Source organism: Lissotriton helveticus, chromosome 7 (assembly GCF_964261635.1).
Source record: "Lissotriton helveticus chromosome 7, aLisHel1.1, whole genome shotgun sequence".
Lineage (NCBI taxonomy): Eukaryota > Metazoa > Chordata > Amphibia > Caudata > Salamandridae > Lissotriton > Lissotriton helveticus.
Genome location: NC_136068.1, coordinates 1823013272 through 1823032299, shown reverse-complemented (window position 1 = coordinate 1823032299; position 19028 = coordinate 1823013272). Strand labels below are relative to the sequence as shown.

The 19028-nt window shown below is 53.1% G+C and overlaps 1 protein-coding gene across 1 annotated transcript in view; it reads right to left on the bottom strand.

Moving 5' to 3' along the window:
• LOC144767733 (urokinase plasminogen activator surface receptor-like) overlaps positions 1–19028 on the bottom strand; it is a 129696-nt gene that overhangs the window by 36473 nt on the left and 74195 nt on the right. The window contains exon 5 of the mRNA XM_078651119.1: positions 8889–9041. Coding sequence (XP_078507245.1) covers positions 8889–9041 — 153 coding nt within the window. The remainder of the gene's footprint in view (positions 1–8888; positions 9042–19028) is intronic.

Here is a 19028-nt window from a genome sequence, read left to right as displayed (position 1 = left end):
CAGCGTTGACGCGCAGCGGGCGCGCCGATTGTGCGCCGAAGGCGCGCCAAAGGTAAGCCCGTCTGCGCCCGTCCGCGCCTGGACCGCGCCCAGTGCCAGGACCCCTGGCCCCCACCGACGGAAGCCGACCCGACGAATCTACAGCGCCGCCGACCTCACCGCACTCAACACCGGCCACATCCCAGGATGTCACCGAGCCGCCCCTAAGCACACCCACGGACCCTTCAGCTGCCACGCCTGCAAGTTCACCTGCATCCGGACCTTCCCTGCACCCGCAAAGCCGACCTCCAGCAGCACCCACCTCAAGTGCATCCTGCTCAACACCCGCTCCGTCCACAGACACGCCGTAGAACTCTGGAACCTGCTCGACACCACCGCCCCCGACGTTGCCTTCATCACCGAGACCTGGATGAACACCTCCTCAGCCCCAGACATCGCCATCGCCATCCCAGAGGGCTACAAGATCACCCGGAGGGACCGCAACAACCAGACCGGAGGAGGCATCGCCATCATCCACAGAGACACCATCCGCATCACGACCAACACCGACGACACCCTCACCACCGCCGAACACCTACACTTCCAGATACACACCAACCCGAAGACCACCCTAAGAGGCACCCTGATCTACCGACCCCCGGGACCGCGCACACGATTCAGCGAGGACATCGCCGACTTCGTCAGCCCGCACGCTCTCCCCTCCGCCGACTACATCCTCCTGGGGGACCTCAACTTCCACCTGGAGAACAACAACGACCACAACACCATCACCCTGCTCGACAACCTCGACAACCTCGGACTCAAGCAGCTAGTGACCACCCCCACCCACCTCGCCGGACACACACTCGACGCCGTCTTCTCATCCAGCAAAGACGTCACCTTCAGCCACGCAACAGGACTCCACTGGACGGACCACAGCTGCGTCCACTTCACCTTCAGAAGAACGACGACCCACCACCTCCAGCAACAGGTTGCTCGAAGAAGCTGGAACAAGATCACAGCCGACCAGCTCACCGCCTCCCTGAGCCAGCACCCTCCCGCCAGCTCAGCGAACCCCAGCCAGGCCGCCGACAACCTCACGAAGTGGATCAGCAACTGCGCGGACGAACTCGCCCCTCTGAGGACCCCGCCCAGCAGATCCTGCAGCAGAAAAACACCATGGTTCACCGACGAACTCAAGTGCTCCAAGAAGAACTGTCGAGCCCTCGAGAAAGCCTGGAGAAGGGAACCAACGACGGACAACATGACCACCCTCAAGCTCGCCACCCGGAAACACCACCAACTAATCCGCGCCACCAAGAAAAATGCATACAAGGACCGGCTGGACAACAACGCACACAACTGCAAGGAACTCTTCAACATCGTGAAAGAGCTCTCCAACCCCAACGCCGGAAACAACGACATCACCCCGTCGCAAGACCTCTGCAACTCCCTCGCGTCCTACTTCCACAACAAGATCACGGACATACACAACAGCTTCAACAACCAACCAACGCAAGCCACAACCGCAACGACGCCACCATCCACCACCCTCCGCACCTGGACCCCGATCAGCACCGAAGACACCATCCGCACCATGAACTCCATCCATTCCGGATCTCCGACTGACCCCTGCCCTCACCACGTCTTCAACAAGGCCGACGCTGTCCTCGCACCCCACCTGCGGGACATCATCAACACCTCCTTCGACTCCGCCACCTTCCCTGAGAGCTGGAAGCACGCCGAACTCAGCGCTCTCCTCAAGAAACCCACAGCAGACCCCACCGACCTCAAGAACTACCGTCCCATCTCGCTCCTCCCGTTCCCGGCCAAAGTCATCGAGAAGACCGTCAACAAACAGCTGGCCGCCTTCCTCGAGACGAATGGATCCCTCGACCCCTCACAGTCCGGCTTCCGAGCGAACCACAGCACCGAGACCGCCCTCATCGCCGCCACCGACGACCTTCGAACTCTGATGGACAACGGAGAAACAGCGGCCCTCATCCTCCTGGACCTCTCCGCGGCTTTCGACACTGTCTGCCACCGCACCCTAGTACAGCGCCTCAGCCACATCGGAATCCAGGAGAAGGCACTGGAATGGATCACCTCCTTCCTCGACGGAAGAACACAAAGAGTCCGCCTACCACCGTTCAAGTCAGAGGCCACCAAAGTCATCTGCGGCGTACCCCAAGGATCCTCGCTGAGCCCAACCCTCTTCAACGTCTACATGAGCCCCCTCGCGGCCATCGCACGCCAACACAACCTGAACATCATCTCCTACGCCGACGACACCCAGCTGATCCTCTCCCTGACCAACGACCCCGCCACCGCCAGAGCCAACCTGCACGAAGGGATGAGAGACGTAGCCGAATGGATGACGACCAGCCGCCTGAAACTGAACTCAGACAAGACGGAGGTCCTCATCCTGGGCTCCACGCCCTCCGCCTGGGACGACTCCTGGTGGCCCCCCGCCCTGGGCACCGCACCCAAACCGACGGACCACGCACGCAACCTGGGCTTCATCCTGGACTCCTCCCTCTCCATGTCCAGACAAGTCAACGCCGTCTCCTCGTCATGCTTCAACATCCTGCGCATGCTACGTAAGATCTTCCGGTGGATCCCCACCGAGACGAGGAAGACGGTCACCCAAGCCCTCGTCACCAGCCGACTGGACTACGGCAACGCCCTCTACGCCGGAACCACTGCCAAACTACAGAAGAGACTCCAGCGAATCCAGAACGCCTCGGCGAGACTCATCCTCGACATCCCCCGACGCAGCCACATCTCCGGACACCTGAGAGATCTGCACTGGCTCCCGGTCAACAAGAGAATCACCTTCCGGCTCCTCACCCACGCGCACAAAGCCCTACACGACCAAGGCCCGAGCTACCTCAACAACCGGATCAACTTCTACACTCCCAAGCGCCTCCTCAGATCAACCAACCACGCCCTCGCCGCCGTCCCCCGCATCCGAAGAGCGACAACAGGAGGAAGATCCTTCTCCTACCTGGCCGCCAAGACCTGGAACTCACTTCCGACCAATCTGCGCCTGACCCAAGACCACCTCTCCTTCAGGAAGAAGCTCAAGACCTGGCTGTTCGAGCAGTAGCGGCACCCCCCCCCTCCCAGCGCCTTGAGACCCTACGGGTGAGTAGTGCGCTATACAAATGACCTGATTGATTGATTGATTGATTGAGGGGTGTGGTTGGCAAAGGTAAGCACACCTCTCTTCATATCTTGGGTTTCCCGACGATTCACCCGCCCAAAGTGAGGGCCAGAACCAGTGGAAGCCAGTTGCTGGGGGCAGGAAAAGGTAAAGACGGCTTCCAAAGGCAGCAGGCCTTTGAAGCTTCCCCTTTCATGGACCCAGCCCCTCTTGTGGAAGGAGGCATGACACTTCTGCCCAGTATGGGCTTTGATTCTGGACCCAGAGAGTGGAGGCTCTCTACCCAGGGGTCCAGAAACCTATCTGGTAGTGGCAAATGGCAGGCAGCCATTAAGGAACCATACCAGTGAGGGTCCATTTTCAGGGGGCATCTCTAAGATGCGCTCTGAGTGCATTCTACAATAAATCCAACACCAGCATCAGTGTGGGTTTAATGTGCTGAGAAGTTTGCTACCAAGCTTCCCAGTTTTTAGTAAAGCCATTATGGAGCTGGGAAGTTCATAATGACCAGCTCCCTGACCATATACTCTTTAGGGCTTTGCTACACTTACTAAGTTTAAGAAAGAAATTAGACACTGTAGGGGTACAGGGATCTTGCCTCTATAGCCTCATCTTAGGGCTAGTGCACACTGCTAGAGGGGTGATTGACCTGGGCCTTAGGGAGTGGATTGCAGGCATGGCACACAGGGATGTGTGCAAAGTCGACTCTTCACTTTTCTCTGCTTCAAAACACACAGCATGCAGTGACAAGGTACGTGTGTTAAGGTGCAGAGCCTCTAAGGGTGGTCCTTAGAGGTCTTCCCTGGTCACAGTGCCATTGATGTCTGATGAGTATGCCCGTTGAATGAACTGTTTTTCCTAGGCCGTATGAACTTTTTATATTGTGTTACTGTGATGTATTTATGAATTTTGAATATTCGGAGCACCCATCAGAGCTTTAGCTTGATATATATTGAGAGTAATAATGAAGCACATATTTGAAAATACATAATGATTAAGTTTGCATATGTACTAAAATGCAAGTATATACATTCTTTTCTTTTTATTTTCAGATGTTTTGTCCCCTACCCAGAGGTATATTATCGCCCTGATGAAGGTGTGGCCCCGTTGGGCCTTACACCGAAACGCGCGTGATGTAGTTATGAATTTTGAATATTCGGAGCACCCATCAGAGCTTTAGCTTGATATATATTGAGAGTAATAATGAAGCACATATTTGAAAATACATAATGATTAAGTTTGCATATGTACTAAAATGCAAGTATATACATTCTTTTCTTTTTATTTTCAGATGTTTTGTCCCCTACCCAGTGGTATATTATCACCCTGATGAAGGTGTGGCCCCGTTGGGCCTTACACCGAAACGCGCGTTGGCGTTGTTCCTGTGGGCAACAGGATTGTGTTTCATATCTACAGTCCTTATTATTCCTTTCTGCCCACCGCTTTGTGTTTGATGATACTTTTTCCAACCAATCATCAATTCATCTTGTGGCGCTAATATTCCTGTGTGATTGAATGTATAGTTATGAAAGCAAGATTGGATGTTTGTTTAGGAGTTGAATGCGTGGTTATGGTAGTGTGAAATATAAACAGTGTTTTGTGGGACTCGTGTTGAAAATAATTTTTTGTATATGTTTTAACAAATGATTATAAAAAGATTTTGCGCTTATTTTTGTAATATGTATAAAAACTGAGAAATGTCTAAAAATGAATAAAAAACACTAAAATGTACACTCAGGCCTGATGCTGTTTCTCTCTGGATGGCTGCTCCGAAGTTACGTTTGTATCTTAGGATCCTTTTTTAGGACCTCTCTATATAAAAAGTGGCAGGTTTTCCCTTGTTCATTTTCAGTACTTCAGTTTCCCCTTTCAAACCTGCCCTCATTCGTATTAGGGGGTCCCCTTCTGTTTAGTCACAGTGCCATTGGTACCCGCGGTGCCTTTTACAAGAGGCTTACCTCTGGCCAGAGATGTGCCAATTGTGAATACAAAGGTACAGTCTTGGGAAAGAACATAGGCCCTGGGAACCTGGTTGGCAGGGACCCAGGGCACATCAAGTTAGGTTGCATCAGATGTCAGGCAAAAAGTGGGGCACGCATGTTGGACCTCTTTAAACTTGCCCCATTGTCCTCCTTTTTGGAATCAAAAAGTGGGTGTAACCATGTAAAAAGGTGATCAATATACTCAGTGAGTATCTTGATACAGTAAAGATCAAGGTTTGAGGGTCATGCTGAAATCCATGCCCACAAATCAACTGATGGTTGAAGGGTACAAAGTAGGAAAGCATCTCAACTATGCTGCCTAGAATAGTATGTTAGGTATTGCTTCAGTAATGCCCTTTCTCTTAGGTAGTTGACTTTGAAGACAGTCTTCGTGATCACCATTGCGTTAGGATTGGCAAGCTTCAGCAGATGTCAGCTGTGGTATAATGTTTATTTCTCCTTCAATACACAAAAATCACCTGCCTATATGTAATAATTACAAAAAGGCCCTAAGAAGAGGGTCCCAAAATTATACACCAAGCACCAGAGCTGACAGTTGCATATATTCAATATTCCAACAGCCAAGTTACTTTAGCAACATTATTTTTCATTTTTATTTTCATAATATCAAACATGATTGTCAGACTTTGACAGGATATATAAATGGATAATTTAATACTCAACAATAAATATGCATATACACAATGTCCCACACATCACATTCAAAACTAACAGTCATACTAACATACATTCAAATTGACCTGTACATTCATTCTACACGACAAACAATTCCAAGACATCACAAATCAATCAAGGTGGTAAGACTGCCACCTGATGTTCAGATGGTAGGTTCTCGTGTATCGTCCCGGTGGGGAATGGAAACACAATCCACGGACACGAGATGAATTAAACGCCAACGCGCGTTTCGGTGTACGGCCCACGCCTGGGCAACACCTTCATGAGGGCGGGGATGGAAGAGTGGTGTGGGACAAACAAGCACAACTAAAATCACGGGGAGATGTATCATCAATATATATATTTGCATAATTGTATAGCATGAATATTTAATAAAGGCAACAAGGTGACCAGAGTCAGCCCCGGTGACAAACTAACTTCATTTAAAAAAAAATTCAAAACACAAAGACAACACAGTCTAAAAAGTGGATTGGCGTGCACCAAAGAAATCAAGAGGCAGAATAAGGAACAATAAGTGAAGAAAACACATCCGTGTTAATCTAGGCATCAAGGGCCATATGTATCAACAAACCCTTTTGCGATTCCTAAATAGCGATTGTTAATGAATCGCTATTTAGGAATCGCAAAATGGTATGTATGAAGAAATTCGCTATTTTTTAGCGATTTCTTAATCTTCCTTATTTGAGAATTCGCATTTTGCGAATTAGCAATTAAGGAATAATTTCCAATGCATTCCTATGGGCCAGGAGGCCCATAGGAATGATTGCGAAATAATTCTCAAATTGCGAATTCGCAATTTGCTAATCGCAATTTGAGAATTATTTCGAGGGTGCAGGGGTGTCTCAAAGACACCCTGCTGCACCCCTGAAATGTACATGTTTGTGCATATGGCGCACATACATTCCCTATGGGCATGTGTGTGCATCACATGCCACCTTCAAAAATGCCAAATTGTGCATTTTGAAGAATTCGCAAGTTACAATCAACTACAAGTTGGTGGTAAGTTGCGAATTCTTAACCATAATTCGCAACCCAAAAATGCTACATACATAGCATTTAAGGAAAATGCTATGGCAAAATAAGGAATCGCAAATCTTTGCTATTCCTTATTTTGCGAATATTTCATACATACCAAAACATGCAAAAAGGCCGTTTGCGAATCGCAAAGGCTGAAATTCTGCGAATTTCGGCCTTTGCGATTCGCAAAAGGCTTGATACATATGGCCCCAAGTGCGTTGCGTTAAATAATTTAGAAGAGCAAAGAAGAGAATTTGTGATAAAGGTTAGAAATGTGCAAACAATAGAGGACCAGGGCATGCAAAGGGTTTACAGTAAAAAACCTTCTCACAATCTCAAAAGGTACCTGAAGAATGATGCTACTATATTTTCCTCATGCACGACCAAAAGAACCAGTGAAATGTCATCTATAACAACAATCAATAAAGGACAGTTTCTCAGATACTGAAAAAGAGCAGCTGGCCCAGCATCTGAGAAACTGTCCTTTATTGATTGTTGTTATAGATTAAATTTAGCTGGATCTTTTGGAGAGTTGCAGAGTTCAAAATGAAAGATGTCCTGAGCAAGCAAAAACAGGGAAAACACTCCAGAAAGCTGCTTCTCCTCACAAACACACACGGGTTAACTTGATCATGGGATCATCTGCTTTAAACTGCACCTCGGGTTTCTGAAAGCATCTTTAGGCCTCTCACCCGCTAGAACACCCACTTGTGAGAACTCCTCACTCACATACCAAAGACCAGACTGTCTGCCTGACGTGTGGAATTGTTCCCCTGTGGGGCACCGCATGCCAGAAACCGGAACTCGGAAGCTTGTTTCCGGTCCAGGGAAGGCATGGCTTGGCAGTTCGGGCTGGACTGTGCCCATGAGGCACAGGGTCAGACTGATTTGCATATGGCCATGTCTGAACTGGGGTGGCAGAGTGGGCTAAAGGACGGTGATAGATCAAACCCAGATCTTTCGACTGGGTGTGAGTGTTTGATTGGTTCAGATGCTCCGTCCATCACCACCCCCTTTTGTACCGCACCCCATGTGTGGGACATCACACCTGTAGCACACTGTATCTGTGGAATGACCTAGGGACTAGGCATGTAGGCTATCTGGCACAGGGATCACACCCCCAATGCCTTACCATGTGTGTGTTGTGCATCTCACCTGTAGAAGACTGCACCTATGGAATGACTTCCTAAGGAAAACCCGACTTGTAGGCTGACCGAGGCATGGACCCGCATCCCTACTCTGTTTTACGGTATGCGTGGTGTATCTCACCTGATGAACATTGCAGTAAGGAATGACTCTCCTAAGGTTTGTGGGGTGTCAGTGACATGGAGTCCCCCTCCCCCCCTCTGGGCAGGGTTGGATCGGGATTAAAAAGTGGCCCGGGCACACTAGGGAAAAAAAAGTGGCCCACATTTGCATATTGCCTTTCCGCAAAACACTGCTTCGGCGACATTTTATAACAAAGGGGAGGGGGGGGGCGAGGAGGGGGTAAAAAAATGCACAGATTAGCTTGCACTGGTGATACATACCTGAAAACAAGTGAGGCCACTACTGCTCTGGTCCCAGCCCAATGTGCATACATTAATGGGCCGGCCCAGCGAGAGAATGGGAGTGACACCACTGCTCGTTGATAAAAGGGAGGTAATGGACGCCCATCTACCGCTAGAAAGGCAATTCAGGCACCCACTGGGCCGCTGGCTGCATCGAACAATGCAGAAACTGCCCAAATCACCCCCGAGCCTGCCTAAAAAAAGCAGCCCACAGCTGGAGCTTGGATACTGGTCCCTCGGGCTTTGCCCGAGTGCCTGCGTTACCAATGCGACGCTGGTGTGGTGCGTCTCACCTGTGGCACGTCGCGCCCGTGAATGCCTCACCTGAGGAATACCCACCTGTGTGTCGTCTGTCACATGGAACACTCTCTCTGGGTTACCACAGGCTGTCTGACATACAAACCCCCCTCTCCCCCACCACGGGCAACCACATGCACGTGCACGCACCCCTTTGCAGCGCGTCACCCATGGCAGCCCTTTCCCTGTAGAGCACCTCACCTGTGGGAACCTGTGGCTTGCAGTCGAGTGGCTGGCAGCACTCCACCTTGCTGTACAGGGTGGTGTTCCCGGTGTTGTACTGAAGGCTTCTTCCACAGAGGGGGCCGGTACCACAGCCTTTCATCACAGTCGTCCTGGTGACACCTACTATGACTGAAGAAAGACAAGGCATGATGAACACGAGCACCGGGGGGTCGGCGTGGGGCGCGTCAAATTACTGATTCCAATGCAGTGGGAGGAGCCAGACACAGCCCCCCCCCCACAGCCCTCCTCCCCCGCCTTATCCCTCCTGCTTTTTTCTACTGCTGGGACCGCACCTGGCTCTGCTAGTGCCCCTCAGTCCTGCCACAAGGCACCCCCTGCCGGTCCCTCAATCCATCCCACCCCAAGGCACCCCCTGCTGACCCCTCTGTCCATCCCACCCCAAGGCACCCCCTGCTGACCCCTCTGTCCATCCCACCCCAAGGCACCCCCTGCTGACCCCTCTGTCCATCCCACCCCAAGGCACCCCCTTCTGGCCCCTCAGTCCATCCCACCCCAAGGCACCCCCTGCTGACCCCTCTGTCCATCCCACCCCAAGGCACCCCCTGCTGACCCCTCTGTCCATCCCACCCCAAGGCACCCCCTGCTGACCCCTCTGTCCATCCCACCCCAAGGCACCCCCTTCTGGCCCCTCAGTCCATCCCACCCCAAGGCACCCCCTGCTGACCCCTCTGTCCATCCCACCCCAAGGCACCCCCTGCTGACCCCTCTGTCCATCCCACCCCAAGGCACCCCCTGCTGACCCCTCAGTCCATCCCACCCTGAGACACCCCCTGCCGGTCCCTCAATCCATCCCGCCCCAAGACACCCCTTGCCGGTCTCTAAGTCTATCACACCCCAAGGCACCCCCTGCCAGTCCCCGGTCCATCCCACCCCAAGGCACCCCCTTCTGGCCCCTCAGTCCATCCCACCCCAAGGCACCCCCTTCTGGCCCCTCAGTCCATCCCACCCCAAGGCACCTCCTTCTGGCACCCCCTGCCGGTCCCTCAATCCATCCCACCCCCTGCCGGTCTCTAAGTCTATCGCACCCCAAGGCATCCACTGACAGTCCCTCTGTCCATCCCGCCCGGAGGAACCCCCAGCCGGTCTCTCAGTCCAACCTGCCCCAAGGCACCCCCTGGCCGTCCCTCAATCCATCCCACCCCAAGGCACCCCCTGCTGGCCCCTCAGTCCATCCTGACCCAAGGTACCCCCCTGCCGGTCCCACAACCACTGCCGGTCCCTTAGTCCTGTCTGCCCCAAGGCTCCCCATGGCGTTCCCTCAGTCCATCCCACCCCTAGGCACCCCCTGCTGGCCCCTCAGTCCATCCCGCCCCAAGGCACCCCCTGCTGGCCCCTCAGTCCATCCCGCCCCAAGGCACCCCCTGCTGGTCTCTCAGTCCATACCGCCTGGAGGCACCCCCGGCCGGTCTCTCAGTCCAACCTGCCCCGAGGCACCCCCTGCTGGCCCCTTCATCCATCCCACCCCAAGGCACCCCCTGCTGGCTCCTCCGTCCATCCCGACCCAAGACATCCCCTTCTGGCCCTTCCGTCCATCCCGACCCAAGGCACCCCCTGCTGGCCCCTCCATCCATCCTGACCCAAGGGACCCCTGCATGTCCCTCAGTCCACACTGCCCCAAGGCACCCCCTGGCGGTCCCTAAATCCATCCCACCCCAAGGCACCCCCTGCTGGCCCCTCAGTCCATCCTGACCCAAGGTACCCCCTGCCAGTTCCTCAGTTCATCCCACCCCAAGGCACCCCCTGCTGGCCCCTCTGTCCATCCCGCCCCAAGGCACGCCCTGCTGGTCCCTTAGTCCATCCAGCCCCAAGGCACCCCCTGCTGCCCCTCAGTCCATCCCGCCCCAAGGCATCCACTGACAGTCCCTGGGTCCATCCCGTCCGGAGGCACCCCCGGCCAGAGGCACCCCCGGCTGGTCTCTCAGTTCAACCTGCCCGAGGCACCCCCTGCTGGCCCCTCCAACCATCCCACCCCAAGGCACCCCCTGCTGGCCCCTCCGTCCATCCCGACCCAAGGCACCCCCTTCTGGCCCCTCCATCCATCCAGACCCAAGGCACTGCCTGCTGGCCCCTCAGTCCATCCCTCCCTAAGGCACCCCCTGCTGGCCCCTCAGTCCATCCCGACCCAAGGCACCCCCTCTTCAGCCAGGATAGCTTGAATCCAGTGGCACAGTGAGCCCGGGACCCACATCTGGGCATACCCTGCGCACTTAGGGCAAGAAAGCAAAGGACACACAATTGATGGACGGTATGCAGAACAAATCAAAATATTAACCCCCAACTAAGAGATCTGGGTTAAATGCATAATTCTTTTGCTCACCATGCCACCCCAGTTTAGACCTGGCCATATGCAAATCAGTCTTGACCTTGTGCCTCATGGGAACAGTCCAGCCCGAACCGCCAAGCCAGGTCCTCCCTGGACCGGAAACAAGCATCCTAGGACCGGTTTTGGAGTTTCACCCCTCTTCAGCCAGGATAGCTTGAATCCAGTGACACAGTGAGCCCGGGACCCACGTCTGGGCATACCCGGCGCACTTAGGGAGAGAAAGCAAAAGGCACACAATTGATGGACGGAATGCAGAATAAATAAAAACATTCACCAGTCCGGGATCTCCATCCAGCTTTGCCTATAGGTGGACCTTATCATCTCATTATATTCCTGTGATTGGCCACTGGCGTGTAGCTCAGTCAATGCACCTCTATTTGGACTCACAGCCGCCTCTGTGATCACACTTCCGTGGGCACTGCCACGCTGTCACATTGCGGAGATCCATGTAATATGTGTCCTTCAGCAACGTCTACTCTATCATCTACCCTGGCACTAGCAGCCACACAAACACCTTTTTCAGGGTAACCCAAAGGTTTCTTAATGAACCCATTATTGCTCCAACAGGACCACTCTCACACTACATCGCCATATACTATCTTAATCACACAACCCCATCCCACACACACACTCCCTCCTGCAGATGCCAAACTTGTATATTCAGCAGCTGAGGAAATAGACAGGCTGGAGAGAAGTGCTTGCCCACATGGGTAGCATGCTACACCATGTAGAATGTGTGGTTGGGTGGTTGTTGTCTTTGTCTTTTTCCTGTGCGGGGAGTGTTTCTGTGTCATGCGTGAGGACCACTAAGATGCAGTTATCGTGTTATGGGACACAGTGCTTGTGAAAAGTTGGCCTGGCATATGCTATCCACTATTCTTGTGGGCACCTTGCACCAGTCCAAGCTACCCTTATTGATGGTATAAGAACCACAACTGACATAGATGCAAAGCCTAGAGCCTTTAGAACCGCTGGGGCCACCAGGAACCACCCAAAGTAGTGACACAGGGGACCCACGGGGACGTGTGCAGTGTCTAAACACAGCCACGAATTACCATTAACATCTATGGGGAAAGTTGCGGTTGGAAAATTACAGATAAAGGACACTTAGAAGAGGATTTGGAGCAACCCCTTCAGAACTTGGAGGTTCTAGAGTCAACACCCAGTGGAGCACCAGAGTACTCGAGTTACCTCACCAAGGGATGCCGGGTGCATAGGTGTCTTTTCGTGTCGGGTTTCGTTGTTGATTCCAATGGTGAGCTGCTGAAAAGTGCTGCAGGCGACCAAGTGGAAAGTGTCCATGTGGATCCAAGGGTGGATCAGAGATCTGAAGAACCTGAAAGCAGAGGGGACAGAGTCTGGGTCACTTGCCAGTGACCAGAAAGGCAATGAGAAGATGCCAACTGGTGTGGGGTGCTTGCAGATGAAGAAGGTGAAGCTTGACTCTTCAGCCACGAGGACCAGGAGGCATCGAGGATGACCAGCAGCTGGATTTGAGCTGTCCCATGAAGGATGTCGAGTGCTGCCGTATCGGATTCCGGGTGGGACCCAACAAGCCTTGGCAACAGCAACCCACGCAGAAAGCAGAGATTGGCTTTAGTGCAGACCAGCAAGGTCTGAGGGACTCACCCTTTGGAGGGGAGTCATGGCAAGTCTGGAGCAACCAGGAAAGCGCAAGGAAAAGAAGAGTTACCTTCATGGGGACCCACCAGTCGTCGGACCAGGGATCGTGATGGGGGCCTCGAGCAGAAATGCTAGAAGCTGGCTGACGGAACACTCGTGCAGTGTAGGCCCACAATCTTCAGTGCAGATAGTGCTCCGGGCTTGGACTACAAGTAGCCCAATGCACAACTTCGGAAAAGCTCGGGAAGTTGATGCACTACCAAATGTGCACGGTGTACAGGAGTTCCGGTCCCACGTCACTCTTGAGGGCTGTGGGTCTCAGCTTTTCTGGGATCTCATGTCGGCCTCGGTGAAGTCTGGAAGTCTGTGTCCTGAGTCACAAATCCATCAAAACTGGCAGGAGCCTTGGATAAGCAGACTGACAAGATCCTTCTTTGGTGCCTGTTTGAACAGAGGGAGTCACTCCTTGACCCCAAGGGAGATTCTTCCATCTTCTAGTCGATATAGAATGTCGAAGTACCGGGATATATGTTGCAGAGTTTCATCCAGACGTAATCTGAAGTCCTAAAGACTGGGTTTCCATACTTATACTAAGTTAGGGGGTTAGACATACTCTGGGGACCCACCTATAGGAGGATCTAGGGAGGGGGGTGGTTACACCCCTTTCCCTTTGTCCAATTGCGAGCCAGAGCGGAGGCTGACCGCCCCAGCAACCGGTTTGAACTGGGGTATGCAAAGGGACACTAAGTGTGCCCCCAGCACTGTCTGAAAAGCATTCTCTGAATGCACCCACCCAGCCCCAATACACTAAAGCCTGTCTGGGAGGTGGTTACACCTCCCAGACAGGCTGGAGTTTCGTCCAGAAGCAGGAGGTCAGTCTCGTGTCTGTGGCTCTTTTAAACTATTACCGGTTAGGTTAGTGTGTACATGTCTCTCCCTCTAGAAGGGTGGAATTCTACCCCCGTTGCCAGGACTGGCGGGGGCGGGGTGGGGAGGGGGGATAGGATTCCAAAGTGTTTCACACCAAACACAACATGTTTCCATGTAGCCATTCCAAAGTTAGCATTTACTGCGAGGTTATAATGCACTTAATAGTATATGGTCTGGCTGCATCACAGAACAGCTACATCAATCAATCAATCAATCAAAGCATTTATATAGCGCACTACTCACCCGGAGGGTCTCAAGGCGCTGGGGGGGGGGGGGGGGTCCGCTACTGCTTGAACAGCCAGGTCATGAGCTGCTTCCTGAAGGCGAGGTGGTCTTGGGTCAGGCGGAGGTGGGTCGGAAGGGAGTTCCAAGTCTTGGCGGCCAGTTAGGAGAAGGACCTTCCTCCTGTGGTGGCTCTTCGGATGCGGGGGACGGTGGCGAGGGCGTGGCTGGTCGATCGAAGCTGGCGTTTGGGAGCGTAGAAGTTGAGGCGGCTGTTGAGGTATCCTGGGCCTTGGTTGTGTAGGGCTTTGTGAGCGTGGGTGAGGAGCCGGAAGGGGATTCTCTTGTTGACCGGGAGCCAGTGCAGGTCTCTCAGGTGTCCGGAGATGTGGCTGCGGCGGGGGATGTCCAGGATGAGTCGTGCTGAGGTGTTCTGGATCCGCTGGAGTCTCTTCTGGAGTTTGGCGGTGGTTCCGGCGTAGAGGGAGTTGCCGTAGTCCAGACGGCTGGTGACGAGGGCCTGGGTGACCGTCTTCCTGGTCTCGATGGGGATCCATCGGAAGATCTTACGTAGCATGCGCAGGATGTTGAAGCACGACGAGGAGACGGCGTTGACTTGTCTGGTCATGGAGAGGGAGGAGTCCAGGATGAAGCCCAGGTTGCGTGCGTGGCCGGTTGGTTTGGGTGCGCTGCCCAGGGCGGGGGGCCACCAGGAGTCGTCCCAGGCGGAGGGTGATGATCCCAGGATGAGGACTTCCGTCTTGTCCGAGTTCAGTTTCAGGCGGCTGTTCGACATCCATTTGGCTACGTCTGTCATCCCTTCGTGCAGGTTGGCTCTGGCGGTGGCGGGGTCGTTGGTGAGGGAGAGGATCAGCTGGGTGTCGTCGGCGTAGGAGATGATGTTGAGGTTGTGCTGGCGTGCGATGTCGGCGAGGGGGCTCATGTAGACGTTGAAGAGTGTTGGGCTGAGCGAGGAGCCTTGAGGAACGCCGCAGATGACTTCGGTGGCCTCCGATCTGAACGGGGGGAGGCGGACTCTCTGTGTCCTTCCGGCGAGGAAGGAGATGATCCACTCCAGTGCCTTCTCCTGGATTCCGACGTTGCTGAGGCGCTGTACTAGGGTACGGTGGCAGACAGTGTCGAAGGCCGCGGAGAGGTCCAGGAGGATGAGGGCCGCTGTTTCTCCGTTGTCGAGCAGCGCTCGGATGTCATCGGTAGCTGCGATCAGGGCGGTCTCGGTGTTGTGGTTGGCCCGGAAGCCCGACTGCGAGAGGTCGAGGAAACCGTTCGTCTCGAGGAAGGCGGCCAGTCGCTTGTTGACGGTCTTCTCGATGACTTTTGCCGGAAACGGGAGCAGCGAGATGGGGCGGTAGTTCTTGAGGTCGGTGGGGTCGGCTGATGGTTTCTTTAGTAGAGCTCTGAGTTCGGCGTGCTTCCAGCTCTCCGGGAAGGTGGCGGTGTTGAAGGAGGTGTTGATGATGTCCCGCAGGTGGGGTGCGATGACAGCGTCGGCCTTGTTGAAGACGTGGTGAGGGCAGGAGTCGGTAGGAGATCCGGAGTGGATGGAGTTCATCGTGCGGACGGTGTCTTCGGTGCTGATCGGGGTCCAGGCGCGGAGGGTGGTTGTGGGGGGTGGTGGTTCGGTCGTGGCGTACGTCGGTTGAGTGCTGAAGCTGTTTTGTATGTCCGCGATCTTGTTGTGGAAGTAGGAGGCGAGGGAGTTGCAGAGGTCTTGCGAAGGGGTGATGTCGTTTCCGGCGTTGGGGTTGTTGGAGAGCTCTTTCACGATGTTGAAGAGTTCCTTGCTGTTGTGTGCGTTGTTGTCCAGTCATTCCTTGAATGCGGTTTTCTTGGCGACGTGGATGAGTTGGTGGTGTTTTCGGGTGGCGAGCTTGAGGGCAGTCATGTTGTCTGGTGTTGGGTCTCTGCGCCAGGTTTTCTCGAGTGCTCTGCAGTTCTTCTTGGAGCTCTTGAGTTCGTTGTTAAACCATGGGGCTTTCTTGCTGCCGGGTCTGCTTGGCGGGGTCTTCAGAGGGGCGAGGTCGTCTGCGCAGTCGCTGATCCATTTTGTGAGGTTGGTGGCCGCTTGGCTGGGGTTTACATGGGGGTACATGGAATTGATTCCGAAAGCTGCAGAGGGATCCTGCTCGTGCATGGGCACCCTCTCACACAAAACCAAGCACTCTGTCTTCAGGATTGATAAGGCCTGCCATAGGAGTGACTTATAGGTTTATATGTGTCAGTGATATAAGGAAAATATAGATAACCTATATCTTAGTAAGAGGTGCATGCACCACCTTACCTAGGCTGCAGTAGCAGTCCTGCGGTGTCATTTTGGAAGGCTTCCCAGGGGTGGCATAATACATGCTTCAGCCCCTGGTAGACCTCTGGGGTACCTATGCCTTTAGTACCTAAGGTACCATATACTAGGGACTAACAAGGGTAACTCAGTAACCAATCTAGAGTGTACCTAATGTACATGCAATCAATTTAGAGAGGAAGCAGCTAGGCTGTGGTCCTGGTTAGCAGGCCCCAGCCAGACTAAAGTCGAAAAACAGTGAAACACCAGCAAAAAGTGGGGGTAACCATAGTAAGCAGATCCTACTCTCCTCGGTCCTTATCAGTGTGATGAATGAGGAGGTGTGACAGACAGGCATGCAGTTTATTGCAGAGGCCGCAGCACCCCCAAAGGTGGAGAGGCTCAGGGGCCGGCGCCATAATCCACGCCGAGCCCTGGGAGGAGAACTGGTTCTGGGCATCCAAAAGCACCCAGAAGCAGTGCCAAGTATCCACGTCCCCCCCCCACGAGCACCACAGTCGTACCAGGCCCCGTCCAATAGTGGACCTGGCGAGATACAAACCCCCAATGGGAAGACAGCACCTGCATGGCGGGAAAGGTGTGTGGGGGGTATATAAGCCACCGCTCCCCCAGGCAGCTCCTGTCTTCGTGGAGCGGGAGAGTGGCACACTATTTTTCAGACCCACCCACCTGCATCTACGAAAAACAGCAGTGTCGCAGTGCTGGACAGCAACACACACGTTGGCGGAGAAATAATGGTACAATAGTTGGCTAAGGAGACACACAGACAGGGCAGTGTGTAGGAGGGGGGTCACTCACTTTGGGATGCCGGACGACAGGGTGAGTTGGCCGAGCAAAGGAGTGGGCAGCAAACGGAGATGGCACTCGCAGCCCAGACCCAGCTAGACGGCAGGGCACAAATCGGTAGCGAGTTGGGGCCTAATTCCTGCGAGAAGCTACCCCCCATACACACAAAGGGCGTGGAAAACCAACCAAACGGTGGTCCCAGAAGAGACAAGAAAAGAAGGACTACCAAGAACTAACAAATGAACTAGTTTGAGTGCCATTTACGAACTGGGGGAAGTGTGCAGAATGTACCGCAATGTGATATGCATAACATGCTAAGGATATGTATGATTTATGACCATGATATGGCAGTTCGCAAATGACAAAGATGACCAGGGGTCATGCTAATGATGACCAAAATGAGTATATACATAATCCTAATAAACTGAGGCCAACAAACGACCACTATAACTACAATGCATGTTGGCTAATTTATTAGGGTATAAGGTTGGTGGAGTGGGTGAAGGATAGACCAGAATGAGCGCAGTGCGGAGTTAGGGTTTCCAGTAAGCTGGCAGCTTTGAGCAGCTCTGCAGGGCCCTTGTGATCTCAGTCCACTGAGCTGATACTGCACTGGGTTGTCAATTCTGAGACATTCTCTTTAAAGTGTATGGTCCTGACCAGGCATAGGTAAAGGGAGAGGTGGTGAAGGGATCATCTGGGAAGGACTTTGTTAATATCATCCCATATCTGCTTGTCCTTGTGAGATGTCAAGAAGTGGCTGTAGTATGCAGCTAGTCGGGACTCTCAGCGGTGGGCAGAGGCCCGTGGCAGATTTCTTCAGTTCTTCTGTGCCTGTTCAGTTGCTGATGGGTGGTTTGTTGCAGTGGGCTGGTGCCAGTCTGGGCAATGGACATGACCACTATCAGCTTTGCCTTCCGTGACTGTGGAAGTGTCAAGCAGTAAAAGGGATTTTTATACAGCGTGATTGAACTAGAATTATCTCACGGCTGAGTGTTATAGAATCAGGTTTAGTGAGCATTATATGTAGTATTGGATTATAATTGCATTTGTGTGGCACTTGCTACCCTGATGATCTGTTGTAGTGTTTTACGCCGGGCAGCTCGCTGCTCTGGATCCCAGAGGTAGGTTTAGTGTTTGGTTATTGTTGAGTTCTGGGATTAGTCTTTTGCTCATAATGAAATGATTCCATGCATTTAGTCCAGTGTCTATGCGATAAATGACATAAATCGGAGTTAGCATTGATCTTTACTAGTGGTGCATTTGTGAACTCATGCATTGGTTGGCGGTATCAATAGTTGTGCTAGAGGAGTTTAGGTGTTAAGAGATTGCATCAGTATGATTTAAGAGAGGATGTGATATTTGAAAGGAGGACTGGGTAATTTGTAGCGATACAATAATAGAGATTAGGGCAAACATGCATGTGATTTAGTGGCTTATTACGAGTTTGGCGGTGCGGTGGTGGGATTGCCCTGCTGCCGCACCGCCAAACCTGCATAAAAACCGCATGCCAAATTATGACTTTTTTAGTCACTAACGGACGGTTCATTTGCCGTTCCCACAGCAGTGCCTATAAAATATGCACCACAATTGGTATGTCAAAGGAAGTTCCAGCAAGGCAAGAACAGTGAAGTCCATGCCATGCTGGAGCTGGGGGGGGTTGCATGCACACATTGGGGCATATGTTGAGCCCCCTGTGTGCATCCACACAGAGTGAGGCACAAAGGGGCCCGCTTTATTATAATTTTAAGTTTCCTTCTGCTGCTGCAGCTTTCTGGGTGGAGCTGCTCCAAGGACAGAGGAGCAGGGAAGGAGTGGTTTGCCCACTCCTAAGTGTGCAGTAACTGTTTGGTCGGCCCTCTCGGGCCACCAAAAACAGTCATGTGCACTT